General features: G+C 41.8%; 2 protein-coding genes across 3 annotated transcripts; both read left to right on the plus strand.

Moving 5' to 3' along the window:
* The first annotated feature begins 4,278 nt into the window (after nucleotides 1–4,278).
* LOC135547957 (reticulon-1-A-like) lies at nucleotides 4,279–12,712 on the plus strand. The gene is made up of 7 exons (XM_064977162.1): nucleotides 4,279–4,352; nucleotides 10,553–10,763; nucleotides 10,978–11,116; nucleotides 11,807–11,876; nucleotides 12,083–12,129; nucleotides 12,247–12,305; nucleotides 12,547–12,712. The coding sequence occupies exons 1-7, from the start codon at nucleotides 4,340–4,342 to the stop codon at nucleotides 12,647–12,649; spliced, it is 642 nt and encodes a 213-aa protein (XP_064833234.1). The 5' UTR covers nucleotides 4,279–4,339; the 3' UTR covers nucleotides 12,650–12,712.
* A 1,684-nt stretch (nucleotides 12,713–14,396) lies between these two features.
* LOC135548449 (ras-related protein Rab-4B-like) lies at nucleotides 14,397–25,383 on the plus strand. Of its 2 annotated transcripts, none has more exons than XM_064978063.1 (8): nucleotides 14,397–14,572; nucleotides 14,898–14,978; nucleotides 15,256–15,370; nucleotides 15,848–15,910; nucleotides 16,041–16,195; nucleotides 21,369–21,464; nucleotides 23,668–23,834; nucleotides 24,003–25,383. In XM_064978063.1, the coding sequence occupies exons 1-7, from the start codon at nucleotides 14,557–14,559 to the stop codon at nucleotides 23,784–23,786; spliced, it is 645 nt and encodes a 214-aa protein (XP_064834135.1). In that variant the 5' UTR covers nucleotides 14,397–14,556; the 3' UTR covers nucleotides 23,787–23,834; nucleotides 24,003–25,383. The 2 variants fall into 2 exon arrangements, with proteins under 2 accessions (XP_064834135.1, XP_064834136.1); XM_064978064.1 differs by having other exon boundaries at nucleotides 24,046–25,383.
* The last annotated feature ends 1,963 nt before the right edge of the window (nucleotides 25,384–27,346 follow it).

A 27,346-nucleotide genomic window follows, 5' to 3' on the forward strand; every position in this document is an offset into this window, starting at 1 on the left:
TCTGTGTTATAGCTTGTGTATTTGAGTGTGTGTTTCAGGAGACTGCTTCCTGAATTCTCCCCAAGCAGCTGATTGGTCGACTCCATAGCTAATTGGAGAGCTGACCCCGCCCCCTCGTCAAGACGCAGCTGTCGCCAATTACCCATTCCTTCTGAAGCTATATAAAAGCCAGTGTTCTGTTCAGAAGAGAGATCATTGCAGAGAGATTGATTGTGATATAGATCATTGCTGAGAGAGGAGGTTGATGGCTGATGGCTGAGGGGTATAGCATGTTGGTTGTTGGTATGTACTATGTTAGTTGTTGTTGGTAGCAGCTTTGTTATGTTCTGTGTTTGTTGCTTTGTTAGAGCTTCTTTAATGGCCCGAGTCAGTTTTGTTGTGAAGTGGATTGTTTAATATTCTGTTTCATTTGTTCCCAGGGGGGAAAGGGGAAGGCACCTAGGGAGTGCTTAGGCAAGAGGCCCGCGGGCATACATATACCTGTAGTATATTCATTGTCTAAGCACACTAGGTAAGACCTGGGCGGACCACCCCCTGTATTTTGGTTAGTGCACCAGGTGGTGTTAAATTAGGTAAGTAGTGGTTAGGCAGGTAAGAGGAGAGGGGGCTTTGATATTTACGTTCTTTGCTTTGGTTCCGTCCAGCCCCTTTTCCCCATATTACCGTGTGAAGGAATAAATTCTTAGGAAGTGGTCAATTCTGCCTTGTCATCCTTACTCGCACCTACAGTCCATACCTCTTTCGCTTCAGAGAGAGTTGAGTTGTAGTAGGGTAGTGCGTTCCCTCTTCAGAGGCGTGTTACAATCACGTTGAGGGAGAGGTTGTTGTCCTTGCACCACGTGGTCAGGTCTCTGACCTCCCTATAGGCTGTCTCATCATTGTCGGTGATCAGGCCTACCAGTTGTGTCATCGGCAAACTTAATGATGGTGTTGGAGTCGTGCCTGGCCGTGCAGTCATGGGTGAACAGCGAGTACAGGAGGGAACTGAGTATGCACCCACATGTTGAGGATCAGCGTGGGGGATGTGTTACCAAGCCTTACCACCTGGGGCGGCCCATCAGGAAGTCCAGGATCCAGTTGCAGAGGGAGGTGTTTAGTCCCAGGGTCTTTAGCTTAGTGATTAGCTTCAAGGGCACTATGGTGTGGAACGCTGAGTGTTAGTCAATGAATAGCATTCTCACACAGGTGTTCCTTTTGTCCTGGTGGGAAAGGGAAGTGTGGAATGCAATGGAGATTTCATACTGCACCAACAGATCATGCAAATTGGAGTGGGTCTAGAGTTTCTGGGATAATGGTGTTGATGTGAGCCATGACCAGCATTTCATGGCTACAGACGTGAGTGCTACGGGTCCGTAGTCATTTAGGCATGTTACCTTAGTGTTCTTGGGCACAGGGTCTGTGGTGGTCTACTTGAAACATGTTGGCATTACACTCGGACAGGAAGAGGTTGAAAATGTCAGTGAGGAAACTTTCCAGTTGGTCAGCGCATGTTCGGAGTACACGTCCTGGTAATCCATCTTGCCCTACAGCCTTGTGAATGATATTCTGTTTAAATTTCTTACTCACATCGGCTCTGGAGAGTGTGATGAGACAGTCGTCCGGAACAGCTCATGCTCTCATGCATGTTTCAGTGTTATTTGCCTCGAAGCGAGCATAGATGTTATTTAGCTCATCTCGTGTCACTGGGCAGCTCTAGCAGTCATTTTAAGCAATAATTAATGGGAGGACTTTTAAGCTGGTGATATTAACCCTTCTCTTTCACAAGTTATCACAACAAAACATTTTTATTTGTGAGATTCACAGTGCCTTGCAAAAGTATTCAGACTCCTCGGATTTCTTCACATTTTATTGTGCTACAATCTACACAAAATACTCTAATGTCAAAGGGGAAGGAAAATTATATATTTTCAAAGATATAAGTATTCAGCTCCCTGAGTTAAACACTTTTGGCATCGATTACAAATGTGAATCTTCTTAAGTCGATGAGAGCGTTGCACACCTGTGCAATATTAGCCCATTCTTTTCAAAATTATTTCAGCTCTGTCAAGATGTTGGGTATCATGGCTACACAGCAATTTTCAAGTCTTGCCACAGATTTTCTAGCATATCTAGGTCAAATCTGTAACTTGGCCACCACGGAACAAAAACATTTGTTCATAACTCCCCTATTATGTCATCCTGTCTGAGCTGACAAGGTAAAGATAAAACCTAATGCATTGGGGCCAGCTCCTTCACAACATGGCTCAATTATTATACTAATGGCGACTCAAGAACATTCACTGTCTTCTTGGTAAGCAACTCCAGTTTAAATTTGGCCATGTGTTGTAGGTTATTATCCTGCTGAAAGGTGAATTCCTCTCCCAGTCTCTGGTGTAAATCAGACAAGCAGGTTTTCCTATATTGCCTGTGCTTAGCTCCATCCCATTTTTTTTAAATCCGGAAACTCCCCAGTATTTGCCAATGTCAAGCATACCCATACCACGATGCAGCCACCAACACTCTGGGAAAATAAGGAGGCAGTTACTTGGTGATTTGTTGTTGAATTTGCCCCAAACATAAGGCTCTGCAATTAGGCCAAAAAGCACATTCCTTTGCTGTGGTTTCTCCCCCTCATTATTACTTTAGTGCCTAATTGCCTACAAGATGCATGTTTTGGGTATTTTTATTCTGTACATTTGCATTCTTCTTTTCACTCTGTCATTTAGGTCATTATTGTGGAGTCACTACAATGTTGATCCATCCTCAGTTTTCTCCCATCACAGAACTCTGTAGCTGTTTTAAAGTCACCAATGACCTCATGGTAACATCCTTGAGCAGTTTCATTCCTGTCCTGTAGCTCAGTTCAGAAGGACGCCTGTATCTTTGTCCGGGTGGTTTAATACATAATCCACAGCATACATATTAACTTGACCACGTTTAAAGAGATTTTCAATGTCTGAATTGTTATTGTTACCCATCCACCAATCACTGTCCTTCTTCATGAGGCTTTCGAAAAGCCTTTGTATTTGAATCTATGCTTGAAATTCAATACTTGACTGAAGGACCTTACAGATGGTGTATGGGGGACAGAGGTAGGAGTTGGTCATTCAAAAATCATGTCAACCCCTATTATTTCATACAGTGAGTCCAAGTAACTTATGTGATTTGTTAAGCTGAATTTTACTCAACTAATTTAGGCTTGCCTAAACAAAGGGTCTGAATACTTATGCAACTATATTTTAGTTAATGTTTTATTTATCAAATATATAATAAACACAATGTGTAGAAATCAAAGGGGTCTGAATACTTTTGCAAACACATGATATAGCATTTATTTCATTTGTAATAGAAAAATACACAATGATGAAGGGGAATCTTATTGTCTTCACGAGAGTGCTTTTGTGTATGAATGTAACATTTTGTTTATTTTATTTAACTAGGCAAGTCAGTTACGAACCAATTCTTATTTACAATGACAGCCTACCAAAAAGCCTCCTGCGGGGACAGGGGCTTATTTAATAAATAAAAATATAGGACAAAACACACGTCACGACGAGAGACAACACTACATAAAGAGAGACCTATAAGACAGCTTGGCATTAACACAAGACAACACAACATGATAACATGGTAGCAACACAATATGGCAGCAGCACAAAACAAGGTACAAATATTCTTGGGCACAGACAACAGCACAAAGGGCAAGAAGGTAAAGACAACAATACATCACGTGAAGCAGCCACAACTGTCAATAAGAGTGTCCATGATTGAGTCTTTGAATGAAGAGATTGAGATAAAACTGTCCAGTTTGAGTGTTTGTTGCAGCTTGTTCCAGTTGCTAGCTGCATCAAACTGAAAAGACGAACGACCATAAGGGCTTTGTTTTATATGGGTTATGTATTCTTAACATCCTAAAATCAATCAACCCGTAACTCCTATAAGGATTAAATGCCTGTACATAAACACTGACCTCTGGTAGAGTGATAGGCCTATGTTGAAAACCTGTTCCTATGATTGGCTTGGGGATCTTGTTTTGTATAACAGACAGGCCAAGGAACCAAGGGTCTCTCTGGAGACCAAGGAACTGTCTGCACTTAAAAACATGCTGACGTCTTAGGTTCCCCACGTTATGTGAATGGTCAAGTGTGTGGCTGTGTGTGTGCCTGTGTGCCCTTAAAGAGGGGGTATCCAATTGGCAGGATAAAATTAGGCCAGCAAGGCCCTATACTGCTGACGGGGCTGGTAGGGCCAAAAAAAGATCCTAGCGAGGACCATAGGAGTGCAGGGGGTTCAAGGAGAGCAGCGAGCAGCAAGAGGAAGCGAGTGGGGTGGGTTGTTTGCACAGCAATCAGCTGCTAAAATGGCCATCAAAGGTAAGGTGGTGTAAATATGTGACTTGGTCTTAGGTAGACTTGACTTTTGTGTATGGGCTGAGGTCTCCAGCTGGTTTGGGACCAATGAGAGGCGCTCTACTACTGGGCAGGTGGAGAATTACAGGGCAGGAAGATTAATTCTGATCAGTTCTCTGATAGAGAGTTACAGTTGGTGGAGATAGGGATAGACAACAAAAACAAAATGAGTTGCTGACAGAATGGTGTTTAGCAAGCCTCTTTCTTCTTATATGCCTGTGAGGAGTGATGACTCAGAGATTTAATCTGTTTTGGCGAATGTTGGTGAATCATTATGGGCACAGCTGTTGGGTATATAGGGTCAATGTTTGGGGATAGGAGGGAACTCCGCTCTATCTATGAAACATTCCTGGATGTTAGTTGTAATCAGATAATTGCCTTCTAAATTTACACTAGTGTTAGTGAGCTCACTGGAAGTTTCAGCTGTTCCCGAAACGACATGTCAGTTTCACTGCAGATCTGCTGTGCATTTGAACTCTCTACTGTCTAATGTATTGTGTAAGTGTGTGTGTCGCCTCACCACCCTATGAACTGATGTGTTGTGAACAGAACCATAAAGACAGTACATGGGCTTCTGTAACACTACATAAAGAGAGACCTAAGACAACAACATAGCAAGGCAGCAACACATGACAACACAGCATGGTAGCAACACAACATGACAACAATATGGTAGCAACACAACATGTTTGCAGCACAAAACATGGTACAAACATTATTGAGCACAGACGACAGCACAAAGGGCAAGAAGGTAGAGACAACAATATATCACACAAATCAACCACAACGGTCAGTAAGAGTGTCCATGATTGAGTCTTTGAATGAAGAGATTGAAATAAAACTGTCCAGTTTGAGTGTTTGTTGCAGGTCGTTCAAGTTGCTAGCTGCTGCGAACTGAAAAGAGGAGCGACCCAGGGATTTGTGTGCTTTGGGGACCTTTAGCAGAATGTGACTGGCAGAATGGGTGTTGTATGTGGAGGATGAGGGCTGCAGTAGATATCTCAGATAGGGGGGAGTGAGGCCTAAGAGGGTTTTATAAAAAAGCTTCAACCAGTGGGTCTTGCAACAGGTATACAGAGATGACCAGTTTACAGAGGAGTATAGAGTGCAATGATGTGTCCTATAAGGAGCATTGGTGGTAAATCTGATGGCTGAAAGATAAAGAACATCTAGCCGCTTGAGAGCACTGTCATGATGTTGCCCTCTTTGGGTACAGTGAGCACCATCCCCCTCTCTCTGTCTCCTACAACCAGGCTGCTGTGGTCAGAGAGGTCGTACATTCCTGGAGGAGATTATCTCCTCATGGCCACAGTATAGAGAGATAGTGAGTTTTCATAGAGAGAACAAAGGAATTTCTTCCACCTCACAAAACCTGAGGTCCGAACAACATTTATGTTCTGGATAAGGTATAAAAGATCAGTGAAGAATCCAGCTACGAACTTGTCCATTTGGTACAATTTTGTGAAACTCATGGGAGACAATATGGCCACATTACCATAACGTTGTTTATACAATAGCCTCAGATATGAGGCTTACATCTAATTGTTGTATAAGATGAATGAGGGAGGATGATACTGTTTGTGAAATTGTGTAATGTGATTTTGGACTGTTTAATGAAGGAAACTCCAATTCCCTTAATTTAGTCCTCTGATTTAGAGGACTAAATCAGAGGACCGGCCATGAGCACAGTTATGGACTTGCATCTAGGGACAGGCCCTTTTCTGCACTTCCGAATAAAATCTCCATCCGGGTTTTCTATCAAGAGACCATGTATCTCTCAATTACAGAGAGGACTAAGGTTGAGACCAGTTTACCTCACCACGAGGGGGCCAAGGTTTGAGACCAGACCAGTTTGCCTCCACACGTGGTTAAACTCTTAGACTATCGATACAGACAGAACAAGAACAAATCTTGATACTAATCACTAGTCTGCAGCTAGGAATTCGGTATCTTTGAAAGCGAAGACCGACAACCGCCGAAACATCCATTCTAAGACAACATCGCTGAATGTTACTCTGAAGTATCCATTTAAACCACAATAGAGAGAGAGACGGGCAATTCTTCAAAATAAGTATGATTCCAACAGAGATCATGTGACACACTGAGCGTAAATATATATATTGATTGCAATTATTCCCGAATGAGTGAGCGTTCATGTGTAAAGGATTAACATTTCAATTGTTATAATTATCAATTATCTGTCTTATCTGTCGACACCCATTTCCCTTCTGTCTAACAAGCCGCCATGCCGGTTTAGCCCACTAGGGCACATTCCCCTATCATTTCTTGTAACCATATTTACTTTGTTTGCTTGTGTGTGCACTTCTGTGATTGTTTAGTTAGTTAATAAATAAATCAATGATTTTAAGACAATTGATATATGGATGACTCATAGTAATGGCTGATTCAACAGAAAATAAGTTTTTGACTAAATCATTGTATGAAGCCAATATTTGCCTTATGTTAAATAAAGGCAGAGAGGTAACAGATCCTGCTAAATATAGACCTATAGCATTGCTTAATTTCGACCAAAGTGCTTGCTAATATGTTGAACAAACATGTAACAGCCATTATTCCTCCGGATCAGACAGGGTTTATCTCCGGCAGGTTCTATTTTTCTAATGTGCATTGGCTGCTTAACAGTCTATATGCAAATCATGGGAAAGGCTTCAAGGCGGCTATTATATCACTAGATGCTCAAAAGGCGTTTGACCAAATAGAATGGTCATACAAGTTCAAGCAATCGGTAGGTTTGGATTTGGCGACTCATTTATCGTCTGGGTCAAAATGCGTTATGTCTGTCCAACAACCTCTATTCTGACCAACAGAGACAAATCAAGTCCCTTTGGGCTACCCACTCAGTCCTCTGCTCTTCGCTGTCGCCCTTGAACCCCTAGCGATAGAAATAAGGGATCATCCTAATATCCAAGATCTTAAAGTTCAAGTAGGAAACATAGAAAGCCTCATTTTGTTATGCGCAGACGGTGTGCTTCCTTACCTCTCGGACCCAGTAGCATCCGTCTCTAACCTACTCGACTTAATCCATTCATTTGGCAAACTATCTTGCTATTCAATAGAGTGTGAGAAACATCTCATGTGTATCTCAGATAATATTACAGCAAGTGAGCTAGAGAGGATACCATTTAAAGTGGTGCATGACCACTTAACTTACCTGGTACCAAAAATACCTAGAAATCCACAGCTCATCTTCAAGCTTAACTAAAGTGAGCAGGTTGCAAAGCTAAAAAAAAAATAGAGAGCTGGATAATATTTCCTCTTTCTATGACGGTGCACATTAATGCCATAAAATGTTTTTCTCTTCCCAGGTTCCTTTAGCTTTGCCAGAATCTTCAAATGTTTCTTACCTCTTCATATTTTAAGACATTAGACTCGCCAATCTTACCATTTGTCTGGGGTTAGAAAAACCATTGTATTTGTAATGCTCACTTGGAAAAGCCCAAGGAAACTAGCCTACCCATCTTTAAACATTAATTTACTGGGAACTGTGTTTTCCTGATAAGTTGGACATGGATGTCCTTCCCCCTGTGGCTACATATGGAAGTCAAGTCTGTAACATTCCTCTCTTCCAGCCTTGCATTTCTCTAAAGCAGAGTGCCCAAACAAACTGACAGGCAACAACTTTGTTTTGAGAAAGTCTAAACCAGATTAACCAGAAGAATTCTAAACCAGATTAAGCATGTTTATAAGGTGCCTGATACCTCTGTATACACCCTGATATTCTTTAATAATTATTTTGTTCCATCTCGGTCTGATAAGGTGTTGGTTGAATGGAGGGAGAAGGGTCTGAACACAATTGAATATTAATACATAAATAAGCAATTAGTATCATTCATCAACATGTTTCAAGCAGACCACCATAGTCTCTGTGCCCAAGAACACTAAGGTAACCTGTCTAAATGACTACCGACCCGTAGCACTCATGTCTGTAGCCATGAAGTGCTTTCAAAGGCTGGTCATGGCACACATCATCCCAGAAACCCTAGACCCACTCCAGCATACAACATATCCACAGATGATGCCATCTCTATTGCACTCCACACTGCCCTTTCCCACCTGGACAAAAGGAACACTTGTGTGAGAATGCTATTCATTGACTACAGCTTAGCGTTCAACATCATAGTGCCCTCAAAGCTCATCACTAAGCTAAGGACCCTGGGACTAAACACCTCCCTCTGCAACTGGATCCTGGACTTCTTTACGGGCCGCCCCAGGTGGTAAGGGTAGGTAACAACATATCTGCCATGCTGATCCTCAACACAGGGGCCCCTCAGGGGTGCGTGCTCAGTCCCCTCCTGTACTCCCTGTTCACTCATGACTGCAGGGCCAGGCACAACTCCAACACCATCATTAAGTTTGCCGATGACACAACAGTGGTAGGCTTGATCACCGACAACAACGAGACAGCCTAATGGGAGGAGGTCAGAGACCTGGCCGTGTGGTCCCAGGACAACAACATCTCTGTCAACGTGATCAAGACAAAGGAGATGATTGTGGACTACAGGAAAAGGAGGGCAGAGCACGCCCCCATTCTCATCGACGGGGCCGTAGTGGAGCAGGTTGAGAGCTTCAAGTTCCTTGGTGTCCAATCACTAACAAACTAACATGGTCCAAGCACACCAAGACAGTCTTGAAGAGGGCATTACAAAACCTATTCCCCCTTATGACACTGAAAAGATTTGGCATGGGTCCTCAGATCCTCAAAAGGTTCTACAGCTACACCATTAAGAGCATCCTGACTGGTTGCATCACTGCCTGGCATGGCAACTGCTCAGCCTCTGACCGCAAGGCACTACAGAGGGTAGTACGAATGGCCCAGTACATCACTGGGGCCAACCAGCCATCCAGGACCTCTATACCAGGTGGTGTCAGAGGAAGGCCCTAAAAATTGTCAAAGACTTCAACCACTCGAGTCAAAGACTGTTCTCTCTGCTACTGCATGGCAAGCGGTACTGGAGTGCCAAGTCTTGGTCCAAGAGGCTTTTAAACAGCTTCTACTCCTAAGCCATAAGACTCCTGAACATCTAGTCAAATAGCTACCCAGACTATTTGCAGTGCCACCCCCCTCCCCTCTTTACACCACTGCTACTCTCTGTTGTCATCTATGCATAGTTACTTTAATAACTACATGTACTTTAATACCTACATGTACATACTACCTCAACTAACCGGTGCCCCCGCACATTGACTCTGTATTGATACCCCCCTGTATATAGTCTCACTATTGTTATTTTACTGCTGCTCTTTAATTACTTGTTACTTTTATCTATTATTCTTATTCATATATTGTTTAAACTGCATTGTTGGCCAGGGTCTCGTAAGTAAGCATTTCACTGTTCACCTGTTGTATTCGGTGCATGTGACTAATAAAATTAGATTTGAATTAAATAATACATTCAAACTCTTCCATTCACTTTTTTTCCTGTTATCTACAAGTCAAAGGGAAAATTCAAAATGTTGACACCCTCCCTGTACAACATTATTTTTTATGATTTGCTACAGCGCCCTCCCAACTCAAAACACCTCATCTCAGTTAGTCTCCTTTTTTCCAACTGTACAGAGGCTTTTACTAGTCATTTCAAGGAGACCTGGAGTAAATAGTTTAATATTGAGATCTCAGATGATCTATGGGGAGAAGCCCTTTCTAGAATTCACTCCTGTTCCATCAATACCAGATATCAATTGATACAATACAAAGTCATGCATAGACTTCACTACTCCAAAACCAAATTGCATAGACTTTACCCCCAGGTCTCCCCGCTGTGTGACAAATGTAAAGCCTCAGAGGGTTCATTTTAACTCATCTTTTTTGGCTCTGCCCCTACTCAATCATTTTTGGAGAAACATCTTTGGTATTCAAAGGTAAATGAGAGGGCCATTGAACCTGACCCAGAACTTTCTCTCTTTGGCTGCTCAGAGTCTGTTCTAAGATCGTCCTATGAGGAACAACAGACTCTGATGTTTGGAATGGTGGCTGCAAAAATAAAAATACAAATCCTCACAGAATGGAAGTCACTTATTAATCTCTACGACTCATCTATCTCTCCATCCCATTCACTTATTGTCTTCCACCACTTATTAATGAATGAATAAATAATGGACTTAATTATCTATACCCGCTCCATCCTCTCACTGTCTCTTTGCAGTAATGGACCTGATCTACTGGCGGGATGTGGGGAAGACAGGGCTGGTGGTCACAGGGTTGGTGATAGGCCTGGCTAGCCTGTTCCAGCTCAGTTGCGTCACCATGCTGTCCTACCTGTGTATCTCCATCATGTGTCTCACCTTCCCCCTACGCCTCTACTACAAACTCCTAGAGCTGATACGGAAGATCCCTGAAGGAGTGCACCCCTTTCAGTAAGCACAGTTTACAGCAGTTATGATGCTGTAGATTAGAGAAACATGATTCAACCTCAATATGTAATCATTGGAGCATGAAAAACCAACAGTCATCTGTGAATGGCTCTGTGCATCTGTTGGTAGAACGTTCTTCTTGAAACTAGGTATTTGTTTGATGATGTGTTTGTATGTGTGTGTGTGTGTGCGTGCGCGTGCGTGTGTGTGGTACCAGGTCTTATATAGGAGACGACAGCTCTCTGACAGATGAGGAGACCGTGTTGGTGGTGGAGGAGGTCGTGCTAATGATGGCCTTCGCCATCACAGAGATCAAACGCCTGCTCTTCATCGACAGCATCATGGACTCCATCAAGGTCAGGGGCCAATACCAATGTCCCTCAGAAAACTAAGAGAAAATTCAGTGTATTACTGTACTATACCGTAATGAGGTCTTTTCACAGTCCCTAAGTCCAAAACAGACTTTGGAAGGCGCACAGTACTATATAGAGCCATGACTACATGGAACTCTATTCCACATCAAGTAACTCATGCAAGCAGTAAAATTAGATTTAAAAAACAGATAAAAATACACCTTATGGAACAGCGGAGACTGTGAAGCAAACATAGGCACAGACACATGCATACACAGAAACAATAACATCCACACACCTACCCATGGATTTTGTGTTGTAGATATGTGGTAGTCGTGTAGTGGCCAGAGGGAACACACTTAATGTGTTCTGAAATCTGTTGTGAATGTATTGTAATGTTTTAAAGGTGGTATAACTGCCTTAATTTAGCTGGAACCCAGGAAGAGTAGCTGCTGCCTTTTTCCATAAATAATACAAATACAAATGTGTGTGGGGACTAGGGAGGAAGGTAGAAGTCAAAGTCACATAATCACCAGCACTTGAATCAGACAACATAACTGGTTCTCCTGAGCTCTTACATCAGTAACATTAAACAATACATCAACAAAACATAATCATTGCTTCATAAGCTCACATGCTATCGCTTCTGTTGCCAAACAATGCCAATCTAAAAAGCTGTTGCTCTGTTTTCAGTTTGTGGTGCTGCTGTACGTGTTGACCTATATGGGCATCACGACCAATGGTCTGACCCTGGTGATAGTTGGTGAGACCCTACTAATCCACTCAACACCTGTCTATCTGACTGTCTTACACCACACTGTCCTACAGAACCATCCTCGTACATCTGATAAGTATCTCCTAATAGGTCCTGTTTCATTCATACTTGAAACTCCCACAACTGCTCTGATCTGTAAATAATAACGTGAACATAGTTTGTTGATCTGATTTCCTTCTCTGTCTCTTTCGCAGGTGTCATCTGTGTTTTCTCTCTTCCTCTGTTCTACAAACAAATGCAGGTGAGGCAGTGAGCTCCTGTTGTTCATAGACTATTTGTTTAGAGATGATTATAATGTAATCCACATAACAGCAGCAAACAAAGGACTGTGTCTAATCTACACGTGTTTGGATGACAGGGGCGAATGAAAAGGATTAGCAAAGCGGTCAGAGGCCACCTGAGGAAAATCAAAAACTTGTATGTGCTGCACAAGCCTGTTCAAATGACTGATATGACTGTTCTCATTTTTTATATGGCTAATTTTATCACTAAACCCTACAGGGACATTTAATATCCTGTTCTAGAACATTCATGTCACAATAACCCAACAAACCTTTGCTCGCCACATTACAAATATCTCTTAATGTATGTCATTTTTTGACGCCATTCAAAAAACACTGACTTCCCCATTTTAAAAGGATCCCTTTTGTCTTTGCAGGTTTAAGATGTTGTACAGTAAACTGAGACCCTCTCCTGCGACTACATCTGCCACAACCCCCACTCCCACCCCGGCCCCAAAACACAAACTCAAGTCAAAGTGATGTGACAGAGAGAGGGGGGGGTCTATGGGAAAAGAGGGGGGTCACTCATACTTCTTTTCTTATCATGCCACCTGGGATGGGGGGGGGGGGGGGGATTTGGGAGGCTACTGGTGCTTTTATATTTCCATATTTCCATTTTTTTGTGGTGTCTGTGGATGGAAGCAAGATTTCAAATCCAGTGTTTGGTCTTGGTACATATAGGCCTACTGAAGATGTTTACAGACAAATGCATCATTCTTCGTCACAAATCTTGTTCTCGAGGCACTAGCTGACAGCCACAAAGTCATAAAATCAGATTTTTAAACCTAACCTTAACCACACTGCTAACCCTAATGCCTAACACTAACCTTAAATTAAGACCAAAAAGTACATTTTTGTTTTTGCTCATTTTTAAAATAAATTATACTAACCCTACTCAATCATTTTTGAATTACGACTTTACAGCTGGCCTATCTAAGAGGAAATCGCTCACTTATGCCTCCAGGTCAAGACATGAGGATTTTTTAAATTTAAATCTAAAAGACAACAAGCTTGCCTTGTCATGAGTCAAATATTTGTTTTTATACCACATAACACATGCCTCCTTAAGACAACACAGGGTGAATCTAACCACATGCCCAAAACTGTAATTGACTTTGAGAGTACACTCAAAGTAAGTGTGAGAATGGGTACTTCTCAAAGTAAGTGTGAGAATGGGTACTTCTCAAAGTAAGTGTGAGAATGGGTACTTACTCAAAGTAAGTGTGAGAATGGGTGAAAAGTGGCAAACTTTTACTCAAAAGTGGCAAACTTTTGGGGGGATTTTTGTTTAAATTGTTGAATAAATGTTTCACAATTTCTAAACGGCTCCTATTAATTCATTTTTTTGGCATCTCAGAATGTCACTGTCAAAGGATGAGGACAGACAGAAAGACGACAGACAGACAGGAAGATAGACAGACACACACACATGCTATTAGGCTATATAGTTTAATTATTCATAAAAATAAACAATTCTACAACATTTTATGATTATGTAGGCCTAAATAATTATCAGAAATATTTTTGTGTTATTTTATTTCACCTTTATTTAACCAGGTAGGCCAGTTGAGAACAAGTTCTCATTTACAACTGCGACCTGGCCAAGATAAAGCAAAGTAGTGCGACACAAACAACAACATAGAGTTACACATGGAATAAACAAACGTACAGTCAATAACCCAATAGAAAAGTCAATATACAGTGTGTGCAAATGAGGTAAGATTAGGGAGGTAAGGCAATAAATAGGTTGGAGTGACGAAGTAATTACAATGTAGCAATTAATATAACTGAAATATAACTGAATGATCCACAAAACACATAATAGCTAAATACATGTTAACATCAAAAGTATTGCAACTGACAGGTTGAGTCAGCGTAAAATATAGATCAAACAGTTACAGGCAACAGAGGCTATGTCCAAGATTATGCACCACAGTTATCTTGACACCTCTCTGAAAACGGTCGTCACTATTTAGCACAGCCACAACGTCATAAACCCCGCCCATTTTACAATGAATGTTCTTAAAATCTGATTTTAAATCTAACCTTAACCACATTGCTAACCTTATGCCAAACCGTAACCTTAAATTAATACCAAAAAGCTACTTTATGTTTTTATGAATTTTAACGATATACAATTTTGACTTTGTGACTGTGGTAACTTGTTACAACCTCGGTAAACAAATCATTTTACGTAGCTAGAGCGTTGAAATTTTCGTCATCACGTCCTGTCAACCCTATGCCTCTGTCTTGGATGGTAAATGAGATGAACTCTTCTGATTAAATGGGATTTATGCCAATTTGTGAAATATAGTCTTCATATTTGATAAGCAAATAGTTTGTAATTGACATTGCGGCACTTGAAGAGCTTGAAGACATCAAAGGAAATGACAGAAACGTATGGTAAGCAAAGCAATATCTGGCTTCACTGTCTCCTAACCTAAATGTCCGTTCTTTCGTCTGGGACAAGAAACAAGATGAAGCTTGCAAGCTAGATAGCCGCCTATAGCAAGTTGTCAACCATTACTTACAACATCTAGTTTTCTAAATCTTTATCAGTCGTCGCCAGGAACCCTTAACCACTGCTTCTGTTTAAATTGTGAGAAAATTACATTGCTAGTGTCTTTCAACAACACCCTGCTCTTGGCTTCCGCCTTGTGGTCAGTCTGTCGTCGTGTGATGTAGTAAATGTATTATTGATTTTTTTCCCCCCATTATTCTTTTCCAGATTTCCTTTTTAAATTCTTGGTGATTGGAAGTGCAGGATCAGGGAAATCCTGTCTTCTCCATCAATTTATAGAAAACAAGTGTAAGTCAAATTGTTATTATAGTGATTATGTTGAACTTCCAGAAAGAGGTCATGTCTTAAAGATCACTGCCCCCAAGGACATGGTACTGTAATGTTAACGTAGTGTACTGTAATGGTATTCACTACCAGGTTTTTGGATAAGTTTACTCTACTTTTACATTAAGCTGTATCACACAACATGAAAGATGACAGCAATGCTCCTCTACCAAATGTAACAGAGAGTGTAATTAACTATGGTGTCTGTACTGTACTGTGTTTTCTGTTCTGTACCATGTAGTCAAGCAGGACTCCAGCCACACCATTGGGGTGGAGTTTGGCTCCCGGGTGGTGATGGTCGCCGGTAAGACGATCAAGCTGCAGATCTGGGACACAGCTGGACAGGAACGATTCCGGTAGGTAGCTTTACTGGGCTCCTGAGTGGGGCGGCGGTCTAAGGCACTGCATCTCAATGCTAGAGGCGTCACTACAGACCCTGGTTCAATTCCAGGCTGTATCACAAGCTGCCGTGATTGGGAGTCCCATAGGGTGGGGCACAATTGGCCCAGCGTTGTCCGGGTTAGGGTTTGGCCGGGGTAGGCCGTCATTGTAAATAATAATTTGATCTTAACTGACTTGCCTAGTTAAATAAAAATGTAATTTAAAATAAGTTAAATAGTGCACATTAACAGGAAGCATGTTATCTGTGCATGACTGTCTAATGTTATCTCAGCAGGATGTTCATTTGATCGGAGAGAGGTTGTTACTTGGGGTCATTTGAGAGACATTCAAATGACTGGGATGAGATCATCAGATAGATTGGATTAGATCATGAGATAGTATTTGTGGATGTTCTAAGAGTCTGCTCTGACTCTTTCCCCCCCTACTTTCAGGTCAGTGACTCGTAGTTATTACAGAGGGGCAGCAGGGGCTCTCCTGGTTTATGACATCACCAGGTAAGACCCTGATTTAGACCAATTCCAAGTCAACAATCACAGTTCATAATATCACTTTATTCCATTGCAGACACGTCAGTGAATTTTAAACATAATTATACCTCTGTGTCTATCCGTCTGTGTAACCAAGTCGGGAAACGTATAATGCCCTGACCAACTGGTTGACAGACGCTCGAACGCTGGCCAGTCCAAACATCGTCATCATCCTGTGTGGGAACAAGAAAGACCTGGAGGCTGACAGAGAGGTCACCTTCCTTGAGGCGGCCCGCTTCGCCCAGGAGAACGGTAATGTAGCCTAATGACCATGCATTGTGATAATGTAGCCTGCTGACTATATAAGTCTGGGACCAAAAGGCAACTGAACAGCTTCTACCCCCAAGCCATAAGACTGCTGAATAGTTAATCAAATGGCTAACCGGACTAATGCATTGACTCTTTTTTGCACTGACTCTCTTACACTGAGTCTATGCACACTCACTGGACTCACTGCACACAATAACTCACACAAAACACACACACACATGCATATTGACGCCACACACACTTTCACATACTCCACATACACTGCTGCTAATCTGTTTATTATCTATCTTGATTGCATAGTCACTTTTATCCCTACCTACATTACCTCAATTACTTCGTACCCCTGCACATTGACCCGGTACCAGTACTCCTTCTATATAGCCTCGTTATTGTTATTTATTGTGTTACTATTTTCAATTTTTATTAGCAAATTTTCTTCGTTTTTAAGTTTGCAATGTTGGGAAAGGGCTCGTAAGTAAGCACTTCACGGTAAAGTCTACACCTGTTGTGTTTGGCACGTGACAAATATAATTGGATTTGACATGACCCTGCGTAGTGATCGAAAGACGGTTGATGTTTGCGTCTTTAAAGACGGGTGATGTTTGTGACTATAAAGACGGGTGATGTTTGCGACTATCAAGACAGGTGATGTTTGCGACTATAAAGACAGGTGATGTTTGCGACTATAAAGACAGGTGATGTTTGCGACTATAAAGATGGGTGATGATGCGACTATAAAGATGGGTGATGATGCAACTATAAAGACGGGTGATGATGCGACTATAAAGACGTGTGATGTTTGTGACTATAAAGACGGGTGATGATGCGACTATAAAGACAGGTGATGTCTGCGTCTATAAAGATGGGTGATGATGCGTCTATAAAGACGGGTGATGATGCGACTATAAAGACGGGTGATTTTCGACTATAAAGATGGGTGATGTTTGCGACTATAAAGACGGGTGATGTTTGACTATAAAGACGGGTGATGATGCGTCTATAAAGACGGGTAATGTTTGCGACTATAAAGATGGGTGATGATGCGTCTATAAAGATGGGTGATGATGCGTCTATAAAGACGGGCGTTATTGTTATTTATTGTGTTACTATTTTCAATTTTTATTAGCAAATTTTCTTCGTTTTTAAGTTTGCAATGTTGGGAAAGGGCTCGTAAGTAAGCACTTCACGGTAAAGTCTACACCTGTTGTGTTTGGCACGTGACAAATATAATTGGATTTGACATGACCCTGCGTAGTGATCGAAAGACGGTTGATGTTTGCGTCTTTAAAGACGGGTGATGTTTGTGACTATAAAGACGGGTGATGTTTGCGACTATCAAGACAGGTGATGTTTGCGACTATAAAGACAGGTGATGTTTGCGACTATAAAGACAGGTGATGTTTGCGACTATAAAGATGGGTGATGATGCGACTATAAAGATGGGTGATGATGCAACTATAAAGACGGGTGATGATGCGACTATAAAGACGTGTGATGTTTGTGACTATAAAGACGGGTGATGATGCGACTATAAAGACAGGTGATGTCTGCGTCTATAAAGATGGGTGATGATGCGTCTATAAAGACGGGTGATGATGCGACTATAAAGACGGGTGATTTTCGACTATAAAGATGGGTGATGTTTGCGACTATAAAGACGGGTGATTTTCGACTATAAAGATGGGTGATGTTTGCGACTATAAAGACGGGTGATGTTTGTGACTATAAAGACGGGTGATGTTTGACTATAAAGACGGGTGATGATGCGTCTATAAAGACAGGTGATGTCTGCGTCTATAAAGACGGGTGATGATGCGTCTATAAAGACGGGTGATGATGCGACTATAAAGACGGGTGATTTTCGACTATAAAGATGGGTGATGTTTGCGACTATAAAGACGGGTGATGTTTGTGACTATAAAGACAGGTGATGTTTGTGACTATAAAGACGGGTGATGTCTGCGTCTATAAAGATGGGTGATGATGCGTCTATAAAGACGGGTGATGATGCGTCTATAAAGACGGGTGATGATGCGTCTATAAAGACGGGTGATGATTGTGACTATAAAGATGGGTGATGTTTGCGTCTATAAAGGTGGGTAATGTTTGCGACTATAAAGATGGGTGATTATGCAACTATATAGACGGGTGATGTTTGTGACTATAAAGACAGATGATGTTTGACTATAAAGACAGGTGATGTCTGCGTCTATAAAGACAGGTAATGTTTGCGACTATAAAGATGGGTGATATTGCAACTATAAAGACGGGTGATGTTTGCGACTATAAAGACGGGTGATGTTTGACTATAAAGATGGGTGATGTTTGCGACTATAAAGACGGGTGATGTTTGACTATAAAGACGGGTAATGTTTGCGACTATAAAGACGGGTGATGATGCGTCTATAAAGACGGGTGATGTTTGCGACTATAAAGAAGGGTGATTTTCGACTATAAAGATGGGTGATGTTTGCGACTATAAAGACGGGTGATGTTTGACTATAAAGACGGGTGATGATGCGTCTATAAAGACGGGTAATGTTTGCGACTATAAAGATGGGTGATGATGCGTCTATAAAGATGGGTGATGATGCGTCTATAAAGACGGGTGATGTTTGCGACTATAAAGACGGTTGATGTTTGACTATAAAGATGGGTGATGTTTGCGTCTATAAAGACGGGTAATGTTTGCGACTATAAAGATGGGTGATGATGCAACTATAAAGACGTGTGATGTTTGTGACTATAAAGACAGGTGATGTTTGTGACTATAAAGACAGGTGATGTTTGTGACTATAAAGACGGGTGATGATGCGTCTATAAAGACGGGTGATGATGCGTCTATAAAGACGGGTGATGTTTGCGACTATAAAGACGGGTGATGTCTGCGTCTATAAAGACGGGTGATGTTTGTGACTATAAAGACGGGTGATATCTGCGTCTATAAAGACGGGTGATGATGCAACTATAAAGACGGGTGATGATGCGACTATAAAGACAGGTGATGTCTGCGTCTATAAAGACGGGTGATGTTTGTGACTATAAAGACGGGTGATGATGCGACTATAAAGACAGGTGATGTCTGCGTCTATAAAGACGGGTAATGTTTGTGACTATAAAGACGGGTGATTTTCGACTATAAAGATGGGTGATGTTTGCGACTATAAAGACGGGTGATTTTCGACTATAAAGATGGGTGATGTTTGCGACTATAAAGACGGGTGATGTTTGTGACTATAAAGACAGGTGAAGTTTGTGACTATAAAGACGGGTGATGTCTGCGTCTATAAAGACGGGTGATGATGCGTCTATAAAGACGGGTGATGATTGTGACTATAAAGATGGGTGATGTTTGCGTCTATAAAGGTGGGTAATGTTTGCGACTATAAAGATGGGTGATTATGCAACTATATAGACGGGTGATGTTTGTGACTATAAAGACAGGTGATGTTTGACTATAAAGACAGGTGATGTCTGCGTCTATAAAGACAGGTAATGTTTGCGACTATAAAGATGGGTGATATTGCAACTATAAAGACGGGTGATGTTTGCGACTATAAAGACGGGTGATGTTTGACTATAAAGATGGGTGATATTGCAACTATAAAGACGGGTGATGTTTGCGACTATAAAGACGGGTGATGATGCATCTATAAAGACGGGTAATGTTTGCGACTATAAAGACGGGTGATGATGCGTCTATAAAGACGGGTGATGATGCGTCTATAAAGACGGGTGATGTTTGTGACTATAAAGACAGGTGATGTTTGTGACTATAAAGACGGGTGATGTCTGCGTCTATAAAGACGGGTGATGTTTGCGACTATAAAGACGGGTGATTTTTGACTATAAAGATGGGTGATGTTTGCGACTATAAAGACGGGTGATGTTTGACTATAAAGACGGGTGATGATGCGTCTATAAAGACGGGTAATGTTTGCGACTATAAAGATGGGTGATGATGCGTCTATAAAGATGGGTGATGATGCGTCTATAAAGATGGGTGATGTTTGCGACTATAAAGACGGTTGATGTTTGACTATAAAGATGGGTGATGTTTGCGTCTATAAAGACGGGTAATGTTTGCGACTATAAAGATGGGTGATGATGCAACTATAAAGACGTGTGATGTTTGTGACTATAAAGACAGGTGATGTTTGTGACTATAAAGACAGGTGATGTTTGTGACTATAAAGACGGGTGATGTCTGCGTCTATAAAGACGGGTAATGTCTGCGACTATAAAGATGGGTGATGATGCAACTATAAAGACGGGTGATGTTTGTGACTATAAAGACGGGTGATATCTGCGTCTATAAAGACGGGTGATGATGCAACTATAAAGACGGGTGATGATGCGACTATAAAGACAGGTGATGTCTGCGTCTATAAAGACGGGTAATGTTTGCGACTATAAAGATGGGTGATGATGCAACTATAAAGACGGGTGATGTTTGTGACTATAAAGACAGGTGATGATGCGTCTATAAAGACGGGTAATGTTTGCGACTATAAAGACGGGTAATGTTTGCGACTATAAAGACAGGTGATGATGCGTCTATAAAGACGGGTAATGTTTGCGACTATAAAGATGGGTGATATTGCAACTATAAAGATGGGTGATGATGCGTCTATAAAGACGGGTGATGTTTGCGACTATAAAGACGGGTAATGTTTGCGACTATAAAGATGGGTGATATTGCAACTATAAAGACGGGTGATGTTTGCGACTATAAAGACGGGTGATGTTTGACTATAAAGACGGGTGATGATGCGTCTATAAAGACGGGTAATGTTTGCGACTATAAAGATGGGTGATGATGCGTCTATAAAGACGGGTGATGATGCGTCTATAAAGACGGGTGATGATGCGTCTATAAAGACGGGTGATGATGCGACTATAAAGACTGGTGATGTTTGCGACTATAAAGACGGGTGATGTTTGTGACTATAAAGATGGGTGATGTTTGCGACTTTAAAGACGGGTGATGATGCGACTATAAAGACGGGTGATGATGCGTCTATAAAGACGGGTAATGTTTGCAACTATAAAGACGGGTGATGTTTGCGACTATAAAGACGAGTGATGTTTGTGACGAGATAAAGGAGATTGGTCCTTTTATCCATGTTGTCTCTCTTTGTTGTTATAAAAACAGAACTGATGTTCCTGGAGACGAGTGCCCTCACCGGAGAGAATGTGGAGGAGGCCTTCCTTAAATGTGGTCGCACCATCCTCAACAAGATAGATTCAGGTAATAACACACACACTTACACTCACTTATTACTAATAGCTGCATAATTAGCCATGTTGTGCACTAGGGAATAGCATGCAAAACATCCTGTGGCATTCTGGATTAGCATTGAATAGCCCCCGTGATATGCAACTTTTCAGGGAAGTTCGGAATCAATATACACAGGCAGTTAGGAAAGCTAAGGCTAGCTTTTTTAAACAGAAATTTGCATCCTGTAGTACAAACTCAAAAAAGTTCTGGGACACTGTAAAGTCCATGGAGAATAAGAGCACCTCATCCCAGCTACCCACTGCTCTGAGGCTAGGAAACACTGTTACAACCGACAAATCCACTATAATTGAGAATTCCAATAAGCATTTCTCTATGGCTTGCCATGCTTTCCACCTGGCTTCCCCTACCCCAGTCAACTGCCCAGCACCCTCCACAGCAACCCGTCCAAGACCCCACCATTTCTCCTTTACCCAAATCCAGATAGCTGATGTTCTGAAAGAGCTGCAAAATCTGGACCCCTACAAATCAGCCGGGATAGACAATCTGGACCCTCTCTTTCTTAAATTATCTGCCGAAATTGTTGCAACCCCTATTACTAGCCTGTTCAACCTCTCTTTTGTATCGTCTGAGATTCCCAAAGATTGGAAAGCTGCCGCGGTCATCCCCCTCTTCAAAGGGGGAGACACTCTAGACCCAAACTGCTACAGACCTATATCTATCCTACCCTGCATCTCTAAGGTCTTCGAAAGCCAAGTTAACAAACAGATTACTGACCATTTTGAATCACATTTTACCTTCTCCGCTATGCAATCTGGTTTCCGAGCTGGTCATGGGTGCGCCTCAGCCACGCTCAAGGTCCTTAACGATATCATAACCGCCATCGATAAGAGACAGTACTGTGCAGCTGTATTCATCGACCTGGCCAAGGCTTTCGAGTCTGTCAATCACCACATTCTTATTGGCAGACTCAACAGCCTTGGTTTCTCAAATGATTGCCTCGCCTGGTTCACCAACTACTTCTCTGATAGAGCTCAGTGTGTCAAATCGGAGGTCCTGTTGTCCAGACCTCTGACAGTCTCTATGGGGGTGCCACAGGGTTCAATTCTCGGGGCGACTCTCTTCTCTGTATACATCAATGATGTCGCTCTTGCTGCTGGTGATTCTCTAATCCACCTCTACGCAGATGACACCATTCTGTATACTTCTGGCCCTTCTTTGGACACTGTGTTAACTAACCTCCAGACGAGCTTCAATGCCATACAACTCTCCTTCCGTGGCCTCCAACTGCTCTTTAACGCAAATAAAACTAAATGCATGCTATTCAACCGATCATTGCCCGCACCGCCCGCCCATCCAGCATCACTTCTCTGGACGGCTCTGACTTAAAATACTCGTCGCCAAACCCACTGGCTACAGGTTATCTACAAGTCTCTGCTTGGTAAAGCACCTCCCTATCTCAGCTCGCTGGTCACCATAGCAGCACCCACTCGTAGCACACGCTCCAGCAGGTATATCTCACTGATCACCCCCAAAGCCAATTCTTCCTTTGGTCGCCTTTCCTTCCAGTTCTCTGCTGCCACTGACTGGAACGAACTGCAAAAATCACTGAAGCTGGAGATTCCCATCTCCCTCACTAGCTTTAAGAACCAGCTGTCAGAGCAGCTCACAGATCACTGCACCTGCTCATAGCCCAACTGTATACAGCCCATCTATCTACCTCATTCCCATACTGTATTTATTTATTTTGCTCCTTTTGCACCACAGTATTTCTACTTGCACATCCATCTTTTGCACATCTACCATTCCAGTGTTTAATTGGCATATTGTAATTACTTCGCCACCATGGCCTATTCATTGCCTTAACTCCCTTATCCTACCTCATTTGCACTCACTGTAAATAGACTTTGTTTTCTTTTTTTTATACTGTATTATTGACTGTATGTTTTGTTCATTCCATGTGTAACTCTGTGTTGTTGTATGTGTCGAACTGCTATTCTTTATCTTTGCCAGGCCGCAGTTGCAAATGAGAACTTGTTCTCAACTAGCTTACCTGGTTAAATAAAGGTGAAATAAAAAATAAAAAAATGCATTCACATGACCTAAAGTGACAACTGTGTGTGAACTGTACTGAACTGTACTGTACTGAACTGTACTATATATCTATTAATTGATTTTCTCATGTGTTTAATATGTGGATGTGTCTCGTCTATAGGTGAGTTAGACCCGGAACGGATGGGCTCAGGGATCCAGTATGGTGACACAACGGTGAGGCAGCTTCGCCAGTCGCCACAGGCTGGCTCAGCACAGGGCAGAGATCAGTGCAACTGTTAAAGGCTAATGCTAACCTAGCTCTAAGAAACACAGAACCCATGTCTCCAGGTAAGTAGTTCATTTCGTTAAACCTGTACTGATAACAGTGTGGCTGTTTGCAATTACATGTGTATTTCAAGTGTTGAGTGTTCCTTCAATTTATCATCTGCTGTGATTTCCTTGATTTATGATTTTTAGAGCACTTAAAGATAGGTTAACAGTTACATCTCTCTCTAGGCCCCGATGTAAATCTATCTTCTAACAGTCTCTGCACACTCAGGCCTTTGGAGGACTGCCCTGTGACTCTTGACCCCTGCACTTGGACTACTTCTGGAGAGACTCTGTGTAAAAATGTGGGCTGGGTTGTCACGGAGCTATCTAGGTTGTCACGGAGCTACTCTCCTCCAGGCCTTTCTCTCTCTGACTACTGCTCCAGTCCGTGTCGCCAGGGAATACAAGTGACATCAGCAGAGAGGACTGATCAGTCACAGAGCCAGGCCAATGGACACACACAGGACATTTGTTTTCAATGTCTTTACTCAGAAGCAGCCACAGCAGCTCACAAACCTCTCACTGTTCAAACTCTGATGGGACTGACATGGTGTAAGGAGAACATCAGATGTTAATTTGTATCTAATCTCTATAAAAGTTAAGCCTATTTATTGGTTGTGTTGAAAGCTGTAAGATATTGTAAATATATCAAAAGGAAATATAACATTTATGTGATATTTGTGTACAATGTTTTAATAGACTGAAAAAAAGCTGTGGACTTGTGGTAGTCACCGTGTACACATACTGTAATGTGTGAATGTGTGTGTGAAAATTGTTACAACGTTAAAGCTGGAATCCTTATCGGTGAAACGTCTTGTTTGCTCTATTACAACAACAAAGAAGTTACTTCAAACAATGAACACTGTTTTTTCCCCCTCAGACATCATTACATGGCAGAGGAGGCTGGTGGGAGGAGCTGTAAGAGGATGGGCTCATTGTAATGGCTGGAATGGAGTCAATGGAACATAGTCAAGCATATGGTTTCCATATGTTTGATACTGTTCCATTCATTAAATTTCAGCCATTACAATGAGCCCATCCTCTTACAGCTCCTCCCACCAGCCTCCTCTGTAATGCAATCATGATGGAACGGCAGGTTTTTTTATTTTTTTTTACCACAATGCGGGATGCATATCCTCTGTTTCAAAACAATAACAAATGCGCCGAAAACATTGCACTTTTTCACCTTTCGCAGATCTCAGCTTTAATATCTTTGACTGACTATCATAATCTCCAAGTTTGGGGCAAACAAATATGTATTTTAAATGTGTAAGGTGTTGTGCAATGATTACGAAAGGGTTAAGGCCATATCTAAATCCATTCTAACCAGAATGTGATTGAGTGATAATTGGTGTATTTACTTGATGTAAAGCACAAATGTGAAAATCTACAATTTTTGCATATATCTGGACTATGATCTTACGTATGACCTGTCTATCTATAAAATGTATCACTATGTGTGCTAGATGTAACTGTTGAACAGAAGAACTGCCCCTCTTTGCAAAGCCTGTATGATCTTGAATTAATAAATTATTTAACCAAATGTTCATTAAACTTTCTACTGCTATGACTTTCTATTTCTATGAGTGTGGCTAAGAAACATAAACACAATCCGTCAACATAGGATGAGCATATTCAGTGTTAAATTGAGCCGGACTCCTGCACCTTGGGTCAAAGGGAGGAGCCAAAGAGAAAAGTAGGATAAAAGTAGCGTAAGCCAAGGTTAGGGTTGTGGTTGTGGTGTTCTAAATTTCTTGAAGACGGTCATACTATGGATCATTTAGCTATTTGATTTTAAATTTAGGTATAAAAATAAGTAATTTCATAAAATATTGAATTTGGCCTACAGCTATAGCACAGAGAAACACGTTAAATAATACATTCATAAATGTAAAAAAAGACAGTAAAACATTTAATAATTAGAAACAAGGTTTTGAAGTGTTTGTCGTTTATCTAGGAGATATAAGAAAGCTCAGGAAATATATAAATATATATATAATTTACACAGAGTGCCTTTGGAAAGTATTCAGACCCCTTTAATATTCCACATTTTGTTACGTTACAGCCTTACTTCTGAAATAGATTAAATAATAAATTAAACAAAATTGTCAGCAATCTACACACAATACCCCATGACGGCAAAGCGAAACATTAGAAATGTTTGCACATTTGTGAAATTTAAAAACAGAAATACCTTATTTGCATAAGTATTCAGACCCTTTGCTATGAGACTCAAAATTGAGCCCAGGTGCATCCAGTTTCCATTGATCATCCTTGAGATGTTTCTACAACTTGATTGAAGTTCACCTGTGGTAAATTCAATTAATTTGACATGATTTGGAAAGGCACACACCTGTCTGTATAAGGTCCCACAGTTGACAATGCATGTCTGAGCAAAAACCAAGCCATGAGGTCGAAGGATTGTCCGTAGAGCTCCGAGACATGATTGTGTTGAGGCACAGATCTGGGGAAGGGTAACAAAACATTTCTGCAGCATTGAAAGTCCCCAAGAACACAGTGGCCTCCATCATTCTTAAATGGAAGAAGTTTGGAACCACCAAGACTCTTCCTAGAGCTGGCCGCCTGGCCAAACTGAGCAATCAGGGGAGAAGGGCCTTGGTCACTCTGACAGAGCTCCAGAGTTCCTCTGTGGAGATGGGAGAACCTTCCAGGACAACCATCTCTGCAGCACTCCCCCAATCAGGCCTTTATGGTAGAGCGGCCAGACGGAAGCCACTCCTCAGTAAAAGGCAGCCCGCTTGGAGCCAAAAGGCACCTAAAGTTTCTCAGACTATGAGAAACAAGATTCTCTGGTCTGATGAAACCAAGATTGAACTCTTTGGCCTGAATGCCAAGCATCATGTCTGGAGGAAACCTTGCACCATCTATACAGTGAAGCATGGGAGACTAGTCAGGGACCGGCAGGAACTGTGAGACTAATCAGGATCAAGGCAAATATGAACAGAGTAAAGTACAGCAAGATCCGTGATGAAAACCTGCTCCAGAGCGCTCAGGACCTCAGAATGGGGCGAAGGTTCACCTTCCAACAGAACAATGACCCTAAGCACACAGTGAAGACAACGCAGGAGTGGCTCAGCCAGAACCCAGACTTGAACCCGATCGAACATCTCTGGAGAGATCTGTAAATAGCTGTGCAGCAATGCTCCCCATCCAACCGGACAGAGCTTGGGAGGATCTGCAGAGAAGAATGGGTTGAAACTCCACAAATACAGGTGTGCCAAGCTTGTAGCTTCATACCCAAGAAGACTCAAGGCTGTAATCGCTGCCAAAGGTGCATCAACAAAGTACAGAGTACAGAGACAATGACCCCAAGCATACTTCCACTGTTGTGGCAAAATGGCATAAGGACAACAAAGTCAAGGTATTGGAGTGGCCATCACAAAGCCCGGACTCAATCCCACAGAAAATTTGTGGGCAGAACTGAAAAAGTGATTGCGATTATAAGGAGACCTACAAACATGACTCAGTTACAGCAGCTTTGTCAGGAGGAATGGGCCAAAATTCACCCA

The sequence above is a fragment of the Oncorhynchus masou genome, chromosome 11 (genome assembly GCF_036934945.1).
Source record: "Oncorhynchus masou masou isolate Uvic2021 chromosome 11, UVic_Omas_1.1, whole genome shotgun sequence".
In the NCBI taxonomy this organism is placed as follows: domain Eukaryota; kingdom Metazoa; phylum Chordata; class Actinopteri; order Salmoniformes; family Salmonidae; genus Oncorhynchus; species Oncorhynchus masou.